This window comes from Nematostella vectensis, chromosome 3 (genome assembly GCF_932526225.1).
Source record: "Nematostella vectensis chromosome 3, jaNemVect1.1, whole genome shotgun sequence".
NCBI classification, from domain to species: domain Eukaryota; kingdom Metazoa; phylum Cnidaria; class Anthozoa; order Actiniaria; family Edwardsiidae; genus Nematostella; species Nematostella vectensis.
In genome coordinates, this window is record NC_064036.1 from 7,882,372 (window position 1) to 7,901,983 (window position 19,612).

General features: G+C 41.2%; 1 protein-coding gene across 2 annotated transcripts; it reads left to right on the forward strand.

Moving 5' to 3' along the window:
• The first annotated feature begins 2,043 nt into the window (after positions 1-2,043).
• Positions 2,044-19,584, forward strand: LOC5511254 (glutamate receptor 1). Of its 2 annotated transcripts, XM_048724726.1 has the most exons (14): positions 2,044-2,245; positions 2,359-2,511; positions 7,372-7,641; positions 8,336-8,598; positions 9,040-9,162; positions 9,648-9,821; positions 10,296-10,403; positions 10,880-11,014; positions 11,916-12,116; positions 12,838-13,044; positions 13,488-13,693; positions 15,326-15,676; positions 16,190-16,511; positions 17,174-19,584. In XM_048724726.1, the coding sequence occupies exons 1-14, from the start codon at positions 2,164-2,166 to the stop codon at positions 17,372-17,374; spliced, it is 2,796 nt and encodes a 931-aa protein (XP_048580683.1). In that variant the 5' UTR covers positions 2,044-2,163; the 3' UTR covers positions 17,375-19,584. The 2 variants fall into 2 exon arrangements, with proteins under 2 accessions (XP_048580683.1, XP_048580684.1); XM_048724727.1 differs by lacking the exons at positions 2,044-2,245; positions 2,359-2,511; positions 7,372-7,641 and adding an exon at positions 7,954-7,958.
• Positions 19,585-19,612: the final 28 nt, after the last annotated feature.

Below are 19,612 nucleotides of genomic sequence, written 5' to 3' on the forward strand. Positions count from 1 at the left end.
TCATTATAGGGGTCTTTGATAGAGAATGCGTGATATTACACTCATTTTCAGTCACACGTACACCTTGTGTTTTTCGTTTCCGGGTCGCGAAGGGTTTTTGGTGATGGAAGCCGTTTCGCAGTAAGATGCGCACATAAGATCATGTTTAAGTGATAAGCACTAAATCAATAACAGCGCAACGTAAAAAAACACCATTCGAACTATTAAATTCCTTGCTTTGTATTCAGCGGTGTTTTCTGGTGACATTTGCTAAGAAGGGGCACTTATGCTGTGACAGATGCAGAATTGGAAAAATACAAAGTCATGATTTATGTCCTTCAAAAAAAACACAGTCGAGACTCGTGTACGAAAGGCAGAGGGTGCACGTGTAACGGAAAACGAGTATAAAGGGTGGAGTTTTAACTGAAACACTATAGTACTTATTAGGTGGAAGCTAGATGCCCTGATAAAATTATTGAGTAGCGATTTAGGGGCGTGGAAACCCCCCTGTGCATTTTAACGCCCCACGGCCCCCCAAGTTGCGGGTTGCTGGACACCTACAATGGATGACGTTGCGCCAAATGTGGGTGAAAACAAAACAGTTTTTACGAACAAAATCTCGTGACATATTTTTCATATTCAGAAATGCTTATAACCTCATATTAGCCATGATTTTACTCTTTAAGAATCGTTTTTAATAAGTTATGTATTTATTTACTCACTTAATCCTCAACTCATTCACTCGCTCATTTTTTCTCTTTGTTATTTGTTGCGCTGTCTTGCGTCTTTATCTAAGCGAATGATAGCGTTATACGTTAGTGCTTGTATTTATAAGTTACATACTAGCCTAAATATTGTATTCACCAATACCTTTACTTACAAGTATGACTAATAAAAACGCCTATTGTAAAGTATGTAGTCTGTTTACATAAACAGGTCAAAATGTTTAGAGTTTTAGCACGTTTGTGCGGGCTTCATTCCTTATTCTGTAGCGCGGCCATACTCTTCGCTCGCTCTTTATTTCTGCTAAAACGCCAGGAAACGCTTGCTACGCAGGCTATTCATTCTGTTATTTGAGGCGACATTGTTCAGCGCTTTTACTTCGTAAATAGTTCCGCGCCTGTGAATTTTAGCATTTTAATACTGAAAAGAGTCACAGGGAGTCTTGGCTCATTATTCGGGTATTTGTTAAGTCCGTGCTTCTTAATAAGATGAGATATGAAATAAATATTTTGCCCGAGAAGAACAGTTTCATGAATGGACTAGACATTCTTCTTCAGCCTAATTTTTTTCGGAAAAAAATATTTCGAAAAATTTTAGCCTCTCTGTGATGCATTATTTTATTTTTCTCAAGTTGAATCAATGATAGTGATATCTTAACTCAAGAATGTTCTAGAAAAATTTCAATAACGAATCCACGTTTTGGATGGACAAGAACAGAACGAAAAATGCCAAAAACGCAACAGAAGAAAACAAAACGTTGGTTAAAAAGCAAAATTAATGTAGTAATTTAGGCCACAAGACGGAATGACTCTCACACTTGGCAGAACAGCTTTTTCTCTCTTCAATTCGACAATTGAATCTGATTTTGCACCAAAGGACAAAATCACCTATGAACGAACAATGGATGAACTTGCTTACACATCTTGTAGAAGAAAATGAAGCTTAAATGATAATGCATTGGGTTGTGTCTTATACTAATTGTTTTTCTTTTAACAAAAATATATGTCCATTTTGTCCATTTACATCATGCGTTACTCAACACTTTAGCTAGTATTCCTAGGAATAACACGGAATTATTCATTTGAATGAGGTTATATAGCTTGGAAAAGGTGACTGAGTTTTGCCAAATTACACAATGGGCAAAAACAATATTGGGCCCAAATCAATGATGAAAAGGATTATCTTGATAAAGAAAATAACTCATATATGAACAGATAAGACGGTATTTATTTTTTACATCAATGTGGATTTGATCTTTATCAGTCCCGTTTCTCCCTCTCAGTTTAATCTTGTTGTGTAGACCTACCTGTAACTGTGATGTTTATTTATGCTAATATGAATGTGCGCGCGTTCCATTTATTAACATACGTCCGTTGACCCGTGTTATAAGAGCCGTCTCTGAATTGCTCAGCCGCGGAAGCTGAAGGTACCTTATGTATCACTGTGACACCTCAATGAGCCATGTATCTGCCCTTCTTGGCACTCTTTTTCTGTTTTTCGATCGCTTCTGTTAAAGCCCAAGGCAAAAGAATACTTAAAATAGGTAAGACATGTGTATTTTTGTTTTTGTTCGAAAATTCTTCTAGCCTAAATTCACTTACACAGTTGCTTCCTTATAAGAGAATTTGTATGTTCACTCTTTTATTGGATTTGTAGGTGGCATTTTCGAGAAAGAAAATGACATTGATGTCAGGGTCTTCCGCTTCGCCGTGGACTGGGTGAACGCTAATAATATAACTAAAGATGTTGTATTTGAGCCCGTTGTGTCTTACGCTAGTCAATATAGCTCGTACAAAAACATCGAAAGTGGTGAGTGAAATCTCGATCCACCAGTGAGGGTAACGGAAGTTGTAAGCTGACGATATGTCTGTTTGAATTAGATGTTGGGGCTCAAACACTAGATTGACCGACTGCTAGGATAGGGATTACAGCAAGTAACAGTCTGGCGTCTATGACCTTAATTTGTATTATACCAAGAAACTAGGGCAGTTACACATTTATAAAAGCTCACGGTAACTTGCGACTTTTAAAGTTAAAAAGTAAATTAAGGCCATTTTTTATGAGGCAGGTTTATTTTCATTTTATATTTTATTTTTCGAATCGTCAAAATGGAGTCAGAATACTAAACATAGTTTTAGTGTCTATTCTAAAACGATACTCGAAAAACACAAATAGAAATGGATACATAGATATGTTTTTCTCATGTAAAAGTTATGTCAAAATGAATTATGGATATATAAGTGTTTCTCGCGCATCACGAGGAATACTTCGATTACAAGTTGGCATTATTGTATCAGTTATGCGATTTGAATCTGTTTCTGGTGAGTGCGATGGTTAAAAATGGAAAACCTGTAATTTCATGCCATTAAAGCATTGTTTTGATACAATCACAATTCTTCTATTTCCCAAATCCTTCAGGGAATTTACTAAAACAATACCGCTAAGTCATGACGCAATAAACATTAGCTCGAGTAAAGGACTGACAATAACGTTTTGACTTCATGTTTATGTCAAAATAACCGAAAGTTGCGTTAATGAGAGTTTGATTCCTTGCTCGGGGTGCGCGCCGCTTTCGTCACACAACCAAGTGCCGAATGCGGGGAGAATCAGACCCTTCAATCAAATCACAAATCTATTCTTCTTATCTGAAGCAAATAAATGCTGTTCGTTAACCTGAGCAAACTGGTGCTCACTCTAAGTGGATTGGAACCGTTTTTTTTTTCTTTGGCGGAATTTTTAAAATGCACGAAATCAACAGAATAGTCTATAATTGGGGATTATCTAGGTTAGAATTGTCTCGTCGTGAAAACCCTCGCCACGAAAGACTCGTGGGTTGCATGTTGATGTCTTAATGGTTTTGTTCATGCTTTTTTCGTAATCCTATTTTGTTGGATAGATGCCACCTTCCCCACAAAATAATCTATAGGAAAAGCATATGCCACAAGCTCTTAGCATTTACCGACAGCCTGTCCTAGCATAATGCAAATGTTCGAATTTTATCATAAAATGATCGATATCTTGTGATTACCAAGGACATTTTGGTGTTTTGAAAATCTTGTTATCAGTAACCCTATGCTTCTAGGTTGTTTTTATCATTAAAGCAAGTCAGAGCCGACTTGGTCGCGTGTAATGAGCTTGACAACGGTGATAGTGCCTGGTAAAAAATCAAAACTGATTATAGTTTAGAGAAGAAATATACATTTTTTTAAAATTCTTAAAGGAGACCACAATTAGTCATTAGCAACCAGAGTTTATTCGTTAAAAAAATACCAGGATAAAAGACATAATGTCCTATAACATTAACATAAAGACAAGGGCATACAATGAGCTCCCCCTTCCCTAAAAACGTTAAAATGGAATATTTGGCGAAAATATCCATTTTAAAATTTCTGGGGGGAAATAATCTGTTCCTTTTCCCAGGAGGGACCATTCCTTTTTTCTCAGCCAGCAGTGGTTAGGCATTTTAGCACATGAATAATTGCCCGTATCACCGATCGGGACGATTTTTTTCCGAAGTACCCGCTCCAGCGCCCTTCCCAGCACAACTAGTTCGACTCCACAAGTTTGCCAGCGGAACCATCTTCCCAGACCGCAAAAAAAAAAAAAAAAAAAAAAAAAAAAAAAAAAAAAAAAACGGGCAGCAGAACAGATATTTTGCGGAACAGATCCGTTTTGTGCCCTTGACAAAGAAGACGTTGCGGTCTGCATGCTTTTATACAAGAGGTGGTTTTGGGTTGCATCTTTTTAAAAATGCTTCTTTCCTTTTTAGTACTAGGTGAGCGTCAATTTCAAACCAGCCTTACTACAATAAAATATTATACCCATGAAAGGGAAAAACTATACCAAAACTATCCTTGATCCTTCCGTAGTTGTTTCTATTTAAATTTAAATATTCTTCCAGATCCAATTCGGTATTTATCTATCTATGTCCAATTGTTTTCACAATTATTCTTATCAAAAATGCTCCTCGCTATCGCTAGCAATTAGTATGGTACTAATCTAGTTATCCTCTATCGCTTAGAGTGTGGGCAGAAACCCATTTTGCAGTGAACGATTAATGACACAAACTGGCGAATAGGTGTTTTAATCGAGGAGAACTCTCTGGATAGAAAGAGAGACATGGCTTTAATTAGAATTTTTAAAACAGCAGTAGCCACTGGTCGATTTTTATTTCAATTACCTGCTCTCCTCTTCTTACGATGAAAAAAGTAATTAATCACGATTGGGGGATTTTACAAATAGAGACGCAAGGACCCTGAAACATGACGTGACCTTTAGAGTAATTTATATAAATAAGAAAGCTTGCTGTCAGAACACCAGTCCAGCTGTGATAGGAAAACCCTAGTAGAAAAATAAATCTTTTTTGTCATTAATCTCCGGTCAACATCATCCTTGTTTTGATAATAATCGTGGACTATTTTTTTTGGTATTTTGAAGCCTTAATGTTATTTTTCGCTAAAGCAAAAATAAGATAATTGTTTTCTATTTGTTATCTCCTCTATTCTCTTCTTTTCTACGGCTTCCTTATAGACGGACGTTGAATATTTGGGGTGGGGTGTGAAATGTCTGAAATCGGTCAATTTGGCAAATGTGCTAGTTTCGCTAATACTTCACTGTTCCTATTTTAACAGCAGAGTGCTATACCCCATTCACACATTCTATCATTACAGCTAGCAAGCAGATTGCTATACCCCATTCACACATTGTTCTATCATAGCAGCTAGCACACAGAGTGCTATACCCCATTCACACATTGTTCTATCATTGCAGCTAGCAAGCAGAGTGCTATACCCCATTCACACCGTGTTCTATCATTGCAGCTAGCAAGCAGAGTGCTATACCCCATTCACACCGTGTTCTATCATTGCAGCTAGAAGCAGAGTGCTATACCCCATTCACACATTGTTCTATTATTGCAGCTAGCAAGCAGAGTGCTGTACCCCATTCACACATTGTTCTATTATTGCAGCTAGCAAGCAGAGTGCTATATCACACCCACACATGGTTTTATCATTGCAGCTAGCAAGCAGATTGCTATACCCTATTCACACATTGTTCTATTATTGCAGCTAGCAAGCAGAGTGCTATATCACATCCACACATGGTTTTATCATTGCAGCTAGCAAGCAGAGTGCTATATCACATCCACACATGGTTTTATCATTGCAGCTAGCGAGCAGAGTGCTATACCCCATTCACACCGTGTTCTATCATTGCAGCTAGCAAGCAGAGTGCTATACCCCATTCACACCGTGTTCTATCATTACAGCTAGCAAGAAGAGTGCTATACCCCATTCACACATTGTTCTATCATTGCAGCTAGCAAGCAGAGTGCTATACCCCATTCACACATTGTTCTATTATTGCAGCAAGCACACAGAGTGCTATACCCCATTCACACATTGTTCTATTATTGCAGCTAGCACACAGAGTGCTATACCCCATTCACACATTGTTCTATCATTGCAGCTAGCAAGCAGAGTGCTATACCTCATTCACACCGTGTTCTATCGTTGCAGCAAGCACACAGAGTGCTATACCCCATTCACACATTGTACTATTATTACAGCTAGCAAGAAGAGTGCTATATCACATCCACACATGGTTTTATCATTGCAGCTAGCAAGCAGAGTGCTATACCCCATTCACACCGTGTTTTATCGTTGCAGCAAGCAAGCTGAGTGCTATACCCCATTCACACATTGTTTTATCATTGCAGCAAGCAAGCAGAGTGCTATACCCCATTCACACATTGTTCTATCATTGCAGCAAGCAAGCTGAGTGCAATACTCCATTCACACCGTGTTCTATCATTACAGCTAGCAAGAAAAGTGCTATACCCCATTCACACCGTGTTCTATCATTGCAGCTAGCAAGCAGAGTGCTATACCCCATTCACACCGTGTTCTATCGTTGCAGCTAGCAAGCAGAGTGCTATACCCCATTCACACCGTGTTCTATCGTTGCAGCAAGCAAGCTGAGTGCTATACCCCATTCACACATTGTTCTATTATTGCAGCAAGCACACAGAGTGCTATACCCCATTCACACATTGTTCTATTATTGCAGCTAGCACACAGAGTGCTATACCCCATTCACACATTGTTCTATTATTGCAGCTAGCAAGCAGAGTGCTATACCTCATTCACACCGTGTTCTATCGTTGCAGCAAGCACACAGAGTGCTATACCCCATTCACACATTGTACTATTATTACAGCTAGCAAGAAGAGTGCTATATCACATCCACACATGGTTTTATCATTGCAGCTAGCAAGCAGAGTGCTATACCCCATTCACACCGTGTTTTATCGTTGCAGCAAGCAAGCTGAGTGCTATACCCCATTCACACATTGTTTTATCATTGCAGCAAGCAAGCAGAGTGCTATACCCCATTCACACATTGTTCTATCATTGCAGCAAGCAAGCTGAGTGCAATACTCCATTCACACCGTGTTCTATCATTACAGCTAGCAAGAAAAGTGCTACACCCCATTCACACCGTGTTCTATCATTGCAGCTAGCAAGCAGAGTGCTATACCCCATTCACACCGTGTTCTATCGTTGCAGCTAGCAAGCAGAGTGCTATACCCCATTCACACCGTGTTCTATCGTTGCAGCAAGCAAGCTGAGTGCAATACCCTATTCACACAGTGTTTTATTATTGCAGCAAGCAAGCTGATATCGCAGGGCATCTTGGCCACCGTGGGGCCTATGACCTCGCCTGATGTTAAAGTCACTCTCGGTCTGTTTAAACGCTTCAAGATTCCTCTCTTAGCTCCTAGCGCAACGGATACTGCCTTCATCTACGACAACTACCGTTACAAATTCCTACTACGGATGCTCACACATAACGCCGCGCAGGACATTGCGCTTGTAGACCTGATCAACCAGTTCAAGTGGGAGAGAATGGGAATATTGACGTCACGCACTGATTACGGTAAGGAATGGGAATACTGACGTCACGCACTGATTACGGTAAGGAATGGGATTACTGACGTCACGCACTGATTACGGTAAGGAATGGGAATACTGACGTCACGCCCTGATTACGGTAAGGAATGGGAATACTGACGTCACGCACTGATTACGGTAAGGAATGGGAATATTGACGTCTCGCACTGATTACGGTAAGGAATGGGGATATTGACGTCACGCACTGATTACGGTAAGGAATGGGAATACTAACGTCACGCACTGATTACGGTAAGGAATGGGAATACTGACGTCACGCACTGACGTCTCGCACTGATTACGGTAAGGAATGGGAATATTGACGTCACGCACTGATTACGGTAAGGAATGGGAATACTGACGTCTCGCACTGTTCGTTGGAGCCCTACCCGACGCTTTTAAAAAACAACAACAACAAACAAACAAGGAAATTGCTTATATACAAACTATGCATTGTGAAATAAAGTGTTTATTATTTGAATAGCCAAAATTAACATTTTATATCACAGAAATCGAGTAGGAATGTGCTCAATTCAGTCTGTAATTTTAGACTGGCCAACTCATGGGTGTGTGTTAATGTGTCAGCACTGTCACTCGAGATCGTACCACAGATCAGCGCCCCTATAGGGTTAACTATTGCCCTGTCTCTAATAGTCGTGCGCGTCTTTTCGTGTTTCTAGGCATGAATGGGTTAACGGACTTCAAGGAGTACGGCGTAGGTCAGTTCAAATGGGTTATACTCGCTACCGAGCACTTCGCGGTGCCCACGGACTACACCAAAATCAACGCCACCAAGCAGCTTTTGCGTCTACGTGAGAAGGGAACCAGAGTCGTGATCTTAAATTGCATGTCAAAGTACGTCGAGTACATCATGAAACAAGCAGAAAGACTTGACATGCTCAATGAGTGGGTCTGGATACTTACCGACGGAGCAATTGCCAAGGTAACTTTTTCCTTGAATGAGAGGTGTTTTTGTGAAAGCCAGGTGAGGGGAAAGGGAGGGCTGATAAAACTAGAGTAGAGGATAAATAGGAAAGGAGAGGAATAGAATAGAAGAGGTGAAGAGAAAGGAGAGAAGAGACCAGAGGAGGAGAGATTATGAAGACAGAGGAGAGTGGAGAAAAGGCTGGAGTTAATAGAGAAGATTGGAGGAGAAACGAGGGAAAGAAAACAGCGAAACGAATAGGAGAGGAGACGAGACGAGAGCGAAAAGGGGAAGGGGATTGAGGAAAGGATAAAAAGACAGAAGAAAATCAAATTTGGTGTAGTATAGGATAGTATAGGGAGGCAGAAAAGAGAGGGAGAACGATAATCTTAACTATGGTTATATGAAAACTTTACAAGCTTTACATGATAGCTTATGCACTTTCATTTACCAACCCAGGAAGGAAGCACGAAATACAAAGAGGGTCTTATAGGGGTTCGATACCCACAGACTGGCAAGGGGCGACTCTCTGGACCTGTGAATAAGGCATGGAGTGCAAGGAAGGAAAAGACTAAAATTGAGGTAATGTGCATCAAACAACAACAAACATATTTGTTCAAACCTATATCTTAATATGTCTTATATATGGTTTCCTAAAGTAAGAGCACATCTAGGATTTCTCTAAGGAGGAAGCACCATCCCCAAAAGGGGGGAGGGAGGGGGCAATATACAAAACATAATAGTAAGAGATATATTGAGGATTTTAGCTCCCGAACTAGTTGTAAATTCATGTCCAAGAACACCAACTTAGTGTTAGTGTTAGTAGCATTACTAACACTAACCCTAATTCTAACCCTAACCCTATCTATGTGTACTTCGTTTTACACGTTAATTTACAACCCCCTAACTATTCCCTTAAATTTTAGCTCGAAGGGAGGTGGCACAAGTCCCTCTTTTTTCGAAATGACTTTTTCCCTCTTACAATTCCTTTTTATATTTTTCCGAACGCTGATTGGTCGTTGTATGCGTGTTCCCTGAATAAAATGTTGTTTTTTCTTTGTTTTCAGGGACGAACTGGGCGCATTTTCGATGCAGTGCTAACTATAGCGTATGGTGTAAATCTCCTACGTGATAATGTCACCATCACGGACCCACCCAAAGGAGACAGCTTCTGTTCATCCAGCAACTTAACCGCTCAGCCTTGGTCCCTTGGTGAACAGTTTTACAATTATCTAAAAGAGGTTAGTAACTTCTTGTGCAATCAAATCCTCACTCAATCCAAAATTTCTAGAAATACATTCCTTCTTTCAGTCCTTCTTTTAAGAAAAAAAAATCCCCCTTACTTCTTTTTTACTGCTTACCAAAACGTTCTGCCGTGGTTAAGAGTTGATTAGATATATACACCTATTTCAAATAAAGTTGCACTCAAAAAACCCATGTGTCGTTACCCGCGGTGGTTCATGGGTAGCGTATAAACGGCCGAATCTGAAAGCTATATGTTCATAAGAATGTAAACAAGAATTCTACAGTTTTTGAAACCTGCATTTGTATCTTATTTACGCTTATTTGCTTATTTACTTGATACCCATGAAGCACTGCGGGTTACGATACATACATTTTCCGAGTGCTGAAATAGGTGTTTATGTTATATTCTTGACGGATGAAACACAATTCTCGATATCGCTTGTTGATGGGGGTAAACTGCATTGTTACAGGTCAAGGGAGATGGTTTTATGCACCAGATCGCCTATTCACCCATGGGACAACCACGTGCGCGTTCATTTGACATCGTTAACTACCAGACGGAAGATGGATGGGTCAAGGTTTGTACCATATTTTGGTTGACCCCAAAATTGTTTTGTTGCTGTTATTGTTTCTTTTGTTGTCTCCTCAAGATAAAAGTAGGATTTTTTTCCTTGCAGGTACGGTAACGAATTCTGCTTTCTGATGGGTTCTAAGAGCGTACGCGCGCGGGGGCCGCATTTGCCTATCTCTACGTTAACCAATTACGCGCGCTTGGCGCTTGTCAAACAAAAAGTCAGAAGTTTTGAGATTTGGCCTAGTGCCTAGTTAATTATTTTACTCTTGTATATGGATTTACATCTATGCCATGAACAGTTTGTGATGGGATGCCACGCCCAAGTCTCGGTACTTACAGTATTACAGGCATGTTTCATTAAGCAAACGATTTTTCATATGGCGAGGTTGGAAAACATTTTAACGGAGCTTTGTCACCGGGGATCTGTTTATTAACAATAGTTTATGACACATAACGAGTTTCGCCTTAATCCCTATCTAGGTTGGTTACTCCATTGGATTGAGGGTGAAACTGGAGAAGAAAAGACCAGTGATATGGCTCAACGGTGGGATTGAAGTACCCAAACTCGCCAGCCTTGCGCTCAAATACAAGAAGCTCAAAGTGCTAATATTCGAGGTTAGTTACGTAAGCGCTCTATTAGGCACCAGAGGAGGGGGGAGTTTATTTATTTTCTTGCCTCGAAAAGGGTGGATAAGGGGTGAGAGGGTGCTTATAACAAAATTCCCTTTTTCCATTTTTGACACTGATTTGACATTGATTTTTGCACTTACAAAAGTCTCAGATACTGTATTTAGCGCTTGTATCTACATTTAACATTTAGTGCCCTTTTTCATTCAAACCAGGGGGTGGATGTATTGGAGAGAGTGGCTAGAGATGGGAGCTCACAAGAGATGGGTTCTTAATAGGAATGTGGGCTTAATAGAAATGGGGGCTTTTTTTTTAGAAATGGGACTTAATAGAGATGGAGGCTTAATAGAAATGGGGCTTAATAGAGATGGGGCTTAATAGAGATGGAGGCTTAATAGAAATGGGGGCTTGATAGAGATAAGGGCTTAATAGAAATGGGGGTTAAACAGAGATGGAAACTGAATCATTCACCAAACACTGATAGAAATGGGGCTTAATAGAGATGGGGCTTAATAGAGATGGAGGCTTAATAGAGATGGTGATTTAATAGAAATGGGGGCATAATAGAAATGGAGGCTTGATAGAGATAAGGGCTTAATAGAAATGGGGGCTTAACAGAGATGGAAGCTTAATAGAGATGGGGGCTTAATAGAAAAGGGGGCTTAATAAGGATTGGGGCTTAATAGATATGGGGCTTAATAGAAATGGGGGCTTAATAGAAATGTGACTTAATAGAGATGGGGGCATAATAGAGATGGGACTTAATAGAGATGGGGGCTTACTAGAGATGAGTGCTTAATGGGGGCTTAATAGAGATGAGGGCTTAATAGAAAAAATTAAGACCATCTTCAAATTAATTTATTTCAAGAGAGTTGTTTTTGTTTATCAGAGTCGTCCGTTTGTAATGGCAAAGACAGGAAACATCTCTACATCGGATAACAAGGTCCTGTATGAAGGGTTTTGCATCGATTTGCTGGAGGAATTGAAAAAAAAGCTGAGTTTTGATTACGAGCTCAAATTGATGAAGTCATTCGGCGAAAAGCAACCTGACGGCTCTTGGGACGGTATCCTTGGCGACCTGACTAGAGGCGTGAGTAGCTATGGTCATAAACATACTGGTGGGCACCTTGATAAAAACAATTATGAACAAAATGTCCAAGTAGCAGAGCCGTATGGCAGGCCACGTAAGAGGCATAAGGGGGCATAATACAGAAGCATTGAGAAAATATTGGGGGGGGGGCACAGCCACGCCCCTACTGGTTATTTCCTTATATTTAAAAAAAAATTAGGCCCTGAGAAGTCGGAATCCAAAGCAAGGAAACTGAATCATTCACCAAACACTGATAATCGACCCAAACGACAGTGCTTGAGGGAATCTTATTTAGATATAAGATTTGATCGCGGGGCGGGTTTGTTAGGGTCGCGTAGATTTTGGTGATCTTCACAAAATAGAACAATGTATAAAACTTGATTTGTACAGTTTTAGGAGGAATAAACCAATAAGAATGCGAGATACAACCTCACAAGCCAATAAGCGTGGCGGATTTTCCGTCAAGCAAAATATAGACAGTTATCAAAATAATATTGTAGACTAACTAAACGCGTCATATTTAGTAAACACTTTTAATTTCTTGAAGATAATAACAATAGGGAGATTCAACGGGTGATCATATCTTATTGTCAAATTTTCATTTGATACCTTGACTTAATGTGTGTGTGTGTGTGTGGGGGGGGGGGGGGGGGGGGAATTACGCTTCTGCTTGTAGATGATTATCTGATGACCTATTCACTTTTCTTTTTTTCTTCGACAGAAAGCAGACCTTGCAGTGTCCACGTTTACGATCAGCCCCGAGCGCGAGAAAGCGGTGGATTTTACTCAGCCCTACTTCAGCCTCGGCTACAAGATCGTGATGAAGAAGGCGATCAAGGAGAAGAAATCCAATCTGTGGGGCTTCCTGGATCCCTTTGAACTGACGCTCTGGGCCGCTATCGTAGTGTCATCGGTCGTTATAGGGACGGTAAGACCTCCTGTCTGACCTTTTATGAAACCTATACAACGAACAGTCATTTGAGGGACACCCTCTCTATAACGGACACCCTCCATTAACGGAAACCATCCCTGTAACGGACACCCTCCCTATTACGGACACCCTCCCTGTAACGGACACCCTCCCTATAACGGACACCCTCCCTGTAACGGACACCCTCCCAGGAATAACGACACCCTCCCAGGAACGGACACCCTCCTTCCTTTAGTAGACGCATTCACTACTATGAACATAAATATAACGGTCACCCTAAATATTATGAGCACTACCTTTCCTATAACGGACAGCCATTTAAGGAGCATCACAGGCCCGTTTAAGAAATTCTTCAGCCGGCGCGTTTTTCAGCAATCGGATAACAATACAACTAAACTACAAATATTAAGTTTGTTAACCCATGGCCCTCTTGTTCTAAGGTGGTGTGGATCTACGATCGCTTGAGTCCCTATGGCTACTATGGTCGCGCTGTGCAGTCTAAAGTTCCCACGGAGGAAGAGTATAACACAAGGAACACGCTGTGCTTTTTTAACTCCTTCTGGTCAGCTACCGCCTCCTATCTCGAGCAGGGTCCGGACGGTACTCACCCCATCTCGCATTCCGGGAGAGCTACGATACTCGCATGGTAAGACTGTCCCGTCATCACCGTTGGAATCACAATCACTAATTCACTAATCACCAGGCCCGGACCCAGGAAGTTTTTTAGGGGGGGGACGAAAAAGTGGACCTAATTTTGCCGGGGGGGGGGGGAGTAAAAATCTATCCACCCCCGAAAAACCAAAATGGGATTTTTTTTATGCCTTTGCAGTATCTCCACGGGACGTTTTTATTGTTAGATTTGGCTACATACCAGACTGATCTAGCTTATGATTTATAGTTTTGTATACAAATAGCATGTCTATTGAGAACCGAAAGTGGACTTTCGGCCGTTGTGGGTACGGGCCTAAATCACCACCAGCAACGATCAGGAAACTCTCATAAGCATCATCAATAATCAGCACCACCACCACCAACCACCATCATAGTCATCACCACATCACTATCATCATAATTCATAGTCATCACCACATCACCATCATCATAATTCATAGTCATCACCACATCACCATCATAGTCATCACCACCACCATCATAGTCATCATAGTCACCACCACCATCATTGTCATCATCACTATCACCATAGTCATTACCAACATCATCATAGTCATCACCACCATCATAGTCATCACAACATCATCGTCATAGTCATCACCACCATCATTATAGTCATCATAGTCATCACCACCATCATCATTGTCATCATCACTATCACCATAGTCATCACCAACATCATCATAGTCATCACCAACATCATCATCATCACCACATCATCGTCATAGTCATCACCACCATCATCACCAACATCATCATCATCGTCGTTATCATCATCATTATAGTCATCACCACCATCACCATAGTCATTACCTTAAGCATCACTATCTTTATACCAAAACCACCCACTATCATAATCAAAACCACCATCATATCACCACCAACATCATCAAAGTCATCACCACCATCACCATAGTCATCACCATTAGCATCACTATCTTTATACCAAAACCACCCACTATCATAATCAAAACCACCATCATATCACCACCAACATCATCATAGTCATCACCATCAGCATCACTTTCATTATACTAAAACCACCCACTATCATAATCAAAACCACCATCATATCGCCACCAACATCACCATAGTCACCATCATCAGCATCACTTTCTTTATACCAAAACCACCAACTATCATAATCAAAACCACCATCATATCACCACCAACATCACCATAGTCATCATCAGCATCACTTCCTTTATACCAAAACCACCCACTATCATAATCAAAACCACCATCATATCACCACCATCGAAGGGAGGGAGCATCAAAACCCCCACCAGCATCTTTATCGTCATTATCATTGAACTGCGATTGTTAACACTATCATCATCTTCATCGTTAATATCATCACCGCCTTCATTTAGATCTCTTTATCATTCTTATTATCAATGTTATCATCATTTCACCGTTGATATTACTATGACAACTATTAACAGCAGCAGCAGTAGCAGCATCAAAGTCATAACAGCCATGGTGTTTGCCATCGCTTATGGTGATTGTAATAACAGCGAAGATGAAGATCATGAGAAGTGTCATGATGATGAGGTAGAAATAAGGCAGAGTGAGATGACATGCATTTTCCTGTTATATGTTTCAGGTGGTTTGCAATATCTATATTTGGAGCCACCTACACTGCCAACCTAGCGGCCTTTTTAACTGTTAACAAATACGAACATCCAATCAAAAGCATTGAAGATCTCGCTGATCAACAAGGCATAGCGTATGGCACTGCCCCAGGCCAGCTGGCGGAGATGTTGAAGACGGCTTCTTTACCCGTCTACGAGAAGCTCTGGAGATATATCGAGACACACGGGACCTTAGAAGACAACGCTACTTACGCCATCGACAAAGTTCGCTCTAGAGATGACTATGCATTCATCTGGGATTCAGCGGTGTTGGACTACGAGGTTCAAAGCGAGCCGTGTAACACGCTCACTATAGTAGGACGGTAAGTGCGGATGGCGCCTCTGGCTCAAGCGAGCCATGTAAAACGCTCAATTTTAGTAGATGTAACACGCTCAATTTTAGTAGGACGTTAAGTGCGGATGGCGCCTCTGGCTAAAAGCGAGCTATAACACGTAAACTATAGTAAGACGGTTAGTGTGGATGGCGCTTTTGGTCCAAAGCGGGGCCATGTAAAGCGCTCACACGCGCTCACTATGATAGGACGGTAAATGCGGATGGCGCTCACTATGGTAGGACGGTAAGTGCGGATGGCGCTCACTAAGGTAGGATGGTAACAGTGGATGGCGCATACTATGTTAGGACGGTAAGAGTGAATGGCGCTCACTATGATAAGACGGTAAGTGGATGGAACCTTTGGCACTAACGGTAAGAGTGATTGCATGGGTTTTAAAGTGTATGAAGTTGATTTATCTCACCAGTGAAATATACTAAACTCTCTGCTGTACCCAAATCCCGATTTGTCACCAACTCAATCCCTATTTGTATCCTTACCCAGGCCGTTCGGCAGTATAAATTATGGTTTTGCGTTGCCGCTCAAATCTCCATACACGCAGAACTTCAGCGTGGCCATGCTCGAGCTACAGCAAGATGGCTTTCTTGAGCGCATGACAGAGAAGTGGTTCCGCTCTCGCAGTAAGTGCGGCGCGGAGACTGAGGCTGCGGACGCCAAGGCAACCGAGGGAGGGGAGCAGCTAGGGTTCAAGGACATGGCGGGCGTGTTCATCACACTACTGGGAGGATTCATCTGCGGAGTGGGGCTACTGATTGTCGAGTGGATCTTTGCGTCTTATAAGGACACTCTCTCTAAGGACAGGAGGGTATGTAGGAGAAGGTCTAGCACCAAACACAATAGTTGATTTATTTGTTCCTACTCCGTTTGTTAATACCCACAGCACCGCGAATCAACCCTCATCATCATTATCATCACAATCATCTCAATAAAAAACCTTTACCATAACCATCATCGTCATGATCACGATCACCATCATCATAACCATCACCAGCATCGCCATGATCACGATCACCATCACCATCATCATCACCTTCACCATCATCACCATCGCCATCATCATCATCACCATCACCACCACCATCACCATCATCTTCACCATCACCATCACCATCACCACCACCATCACAGCCATCACCATCACCATCATCATCACCATCATCATCACCATCACCACCACCACCACCATCACCATCATCTTCACCATCATCATCACCATCATCATCACCATCATCATCATCATCATCATCATCATCATCACCATCACCATCATCATCACCATCATCATCACAATCAATAGCATCGTCACCATCACCACCATCATATTCATCATCATTATCACCATCATCGTCACCATTATCATCATCACCGTCAGCTGCCGATGTTACCTGCACACACTTTACGTCGATGTCTTTTGCGCGCACCTGTTGGTCGAGTCTGAATAATATTTCTCCCTTTCTCCCTGTACAGGCACCAACAGGTTTCTTCACTGCCTTGTGGTTACGTCTTCAGAGAATGTGGTGGGGCATACTAAGCTTGTGCAGTTCCAGCGAGCTGGGACGCGAGGAAGAGCCTAAGCCGAAACTACGGGCGCTGGTTGAGGAAATACCTCTAAGTCATAGAGACCGAAAGAGCTTGCTCGACAAGAGGTGGTCACAAATACGCGAATAAAAAGCTGGCTATATAAAAAGCTAAATAAAAATTAGCTGTATATATATATCAAGGGAACCAAACAACGGATATGAAGAGCCCACTTAATTGACTTTTCGTGACGATGCGAGAAGAAAGAAGCGGGACATGTGAATCGGGCGTGAGCTTTGCTTTTCAGGTCAGGGAAAGGTTGCGGTAGTGGCTAGTACAAGAGCCTACCCTCCCCCCTCCCCTTGTACAAAAAATTATAAACTCTAACCAGACGGACGTGAGCTAGGAATTGCCGTATGCTATTTTTATTACTTACCAGTGCCCCCCTTTCCCGTCAACATCTTATTCTGTCCCTCATAGAAAAGCCCGTCTTTGTTGATGATAATCTATATTAGATTCTCAAAATGGATATAAATAGGCCAAAACTATAATAAACTACGATTACGGGTCACGAGTAACTGATGGTGCGTCATAGAAGCAACACCTCTGCGACGTATAAGCAACACCTCTGCGACGTACAAGCAATACCTCTGCGACGTACAAGCAACACCTCTGCGATGTACAAGCAACACCTCTAAGCGTACAAGCAATACCTCTGCGACATACAAGCAACACCTCTGCGACATACAAGCAACACCTCTGCGACGTACAAGCAATACCTCTGCGACGTACAAGCAACACCTCTGCGACATACAAGCAACACCTCTGCGACGTACAAGCAACACCTCTGCGACATACAAGAAACACCTCTGCGACATACAAGGAATAGCTCTGCGACATACAAGAAACAGCTTTGCGACATACAAGAAACAGCTTTGCGACATACAAGAAACAGCTTTGCGACATACAAGAAACAGCTTTGCGACATACAAGAAACAACTCTGCGACATACAAGAAACACCTCTGTGACATACAAGAAACAGCTCTGCGACATACAAGTAACAGCTCTGCGACATACAAGAAACAGCTCTGCGACATACAAGAAACAGCTCTGCGACATACAAGAAACAGCTCTGCGACATACAAGAAACAGCTCTGCGACATACAAGAAACAGCTCTGCGACATACAAGAAACAGCTCTGCGACATACAAGAAACAGCTCTGCGACATACAAGAAACAGCTCTGCGACATACAAGAAACAGCTCTGCGACATACAAGAAACAGCTCTGCGACATACAAGAAACAGCTCTGCGACATACAAGAAACACCTCTGCGACATACAAGAAACACCTTTGCGACATACAAGTTATAGCTTTGCAACATACAAGAAACAGCTCTGCGACATACAAGAAACAGCTCTGCGACATACAAGAAACAGCTCTGCGACATACAAGAAACACCTCTGCGACATACAAGAAACACCTCTGCGACATACAAGTTATAGCTTTGCAACATACAAGAAACAGCTCTGCGACATACAAGTAACAGCTTTGCAACATACAAGAAACATTAAAAGAAACAGCTTTGATGAGCGAAGTGCAATATGGAAATGCATTTTGTGTTTTGAACGTTAAAAAAATGAAAACCAAGAAGTACAAAGTAAAGAAGGAACCAACCAACAAGTACAAATATAACATACCTTTGGATAAAGTAAACATTTAAGTTTGAGCAGTTTATTGTATTGCACACAATTAGTGTGAGCTGGTAAGATAGTTATGGATATTGCTATTTTATTTTTGTAATATAGATTCTTTTTGTCGGCTCTTTTTTCTCTGTTGCAAATTTTATAATTTACGATTTTCAAACCACAACGGTTTAAAACTATGGAAAGGGGTTGAAGCTTTGCTATGTTTTTAAGCGAATTTCTATGTAAAGAATAGCCTGCGTGGCAAGCGCTTCTGTGGAGTTTCAACGGAAATAAAGAACAAAATCCCCTTCTTTTTTTGGCGCTCGCCCCATTTTTCGCGAAACGCTTGCTACGCAGGCTATTCTTTACATAGAAATTCGCAGAAAGTATTTTATTTGCAGATAAAAACACAGTGTATATTAGGCAACAAGATCTTAGTTAAGGCTTTTAGAGTTATTTTAAAACTCTGATAATTTTATTAAAAAGATATATTATACATAACGAGATATAACCTTAATGCCTTACGGTTGAAGGCACGGACGAAAAGGATCTTTCGAAAAATCCGCCAGTATTCTTTTATCACTATGATTTATCAACTACAATTTTGTTGAAGTTTTTAAAAGTGTAGCTAGTAGATGCGTTGATTTTCGCAATAAATAAAGTACTATAATATGTCTGAGTGAAAGGGTTAGTCAAAGCA

Coding starts and splice junctions, on each gene's coding strand:
- LOC5511254 (XM_048724726.1), top strand. CDS start 2,164: ATGTATCTGCCCTTCTTGGCACTCTTTTTCTGTTTTTCGATCGCTTCT. Junction 9,163..9,647: donor AGGAAAAGACTAAAATTGAG/GTAATGTGCATC, acceptor CTTTGTTTTCAG/GGACGAACTGGGCGCATTTT. Junction 16,512..17,173: donor CTCTCTCTAAGGACAGGAGG/GTATGTAGGAGA, acceptor CTCCCTGTACAG/GCACCAACAGGTTTCTTCAC.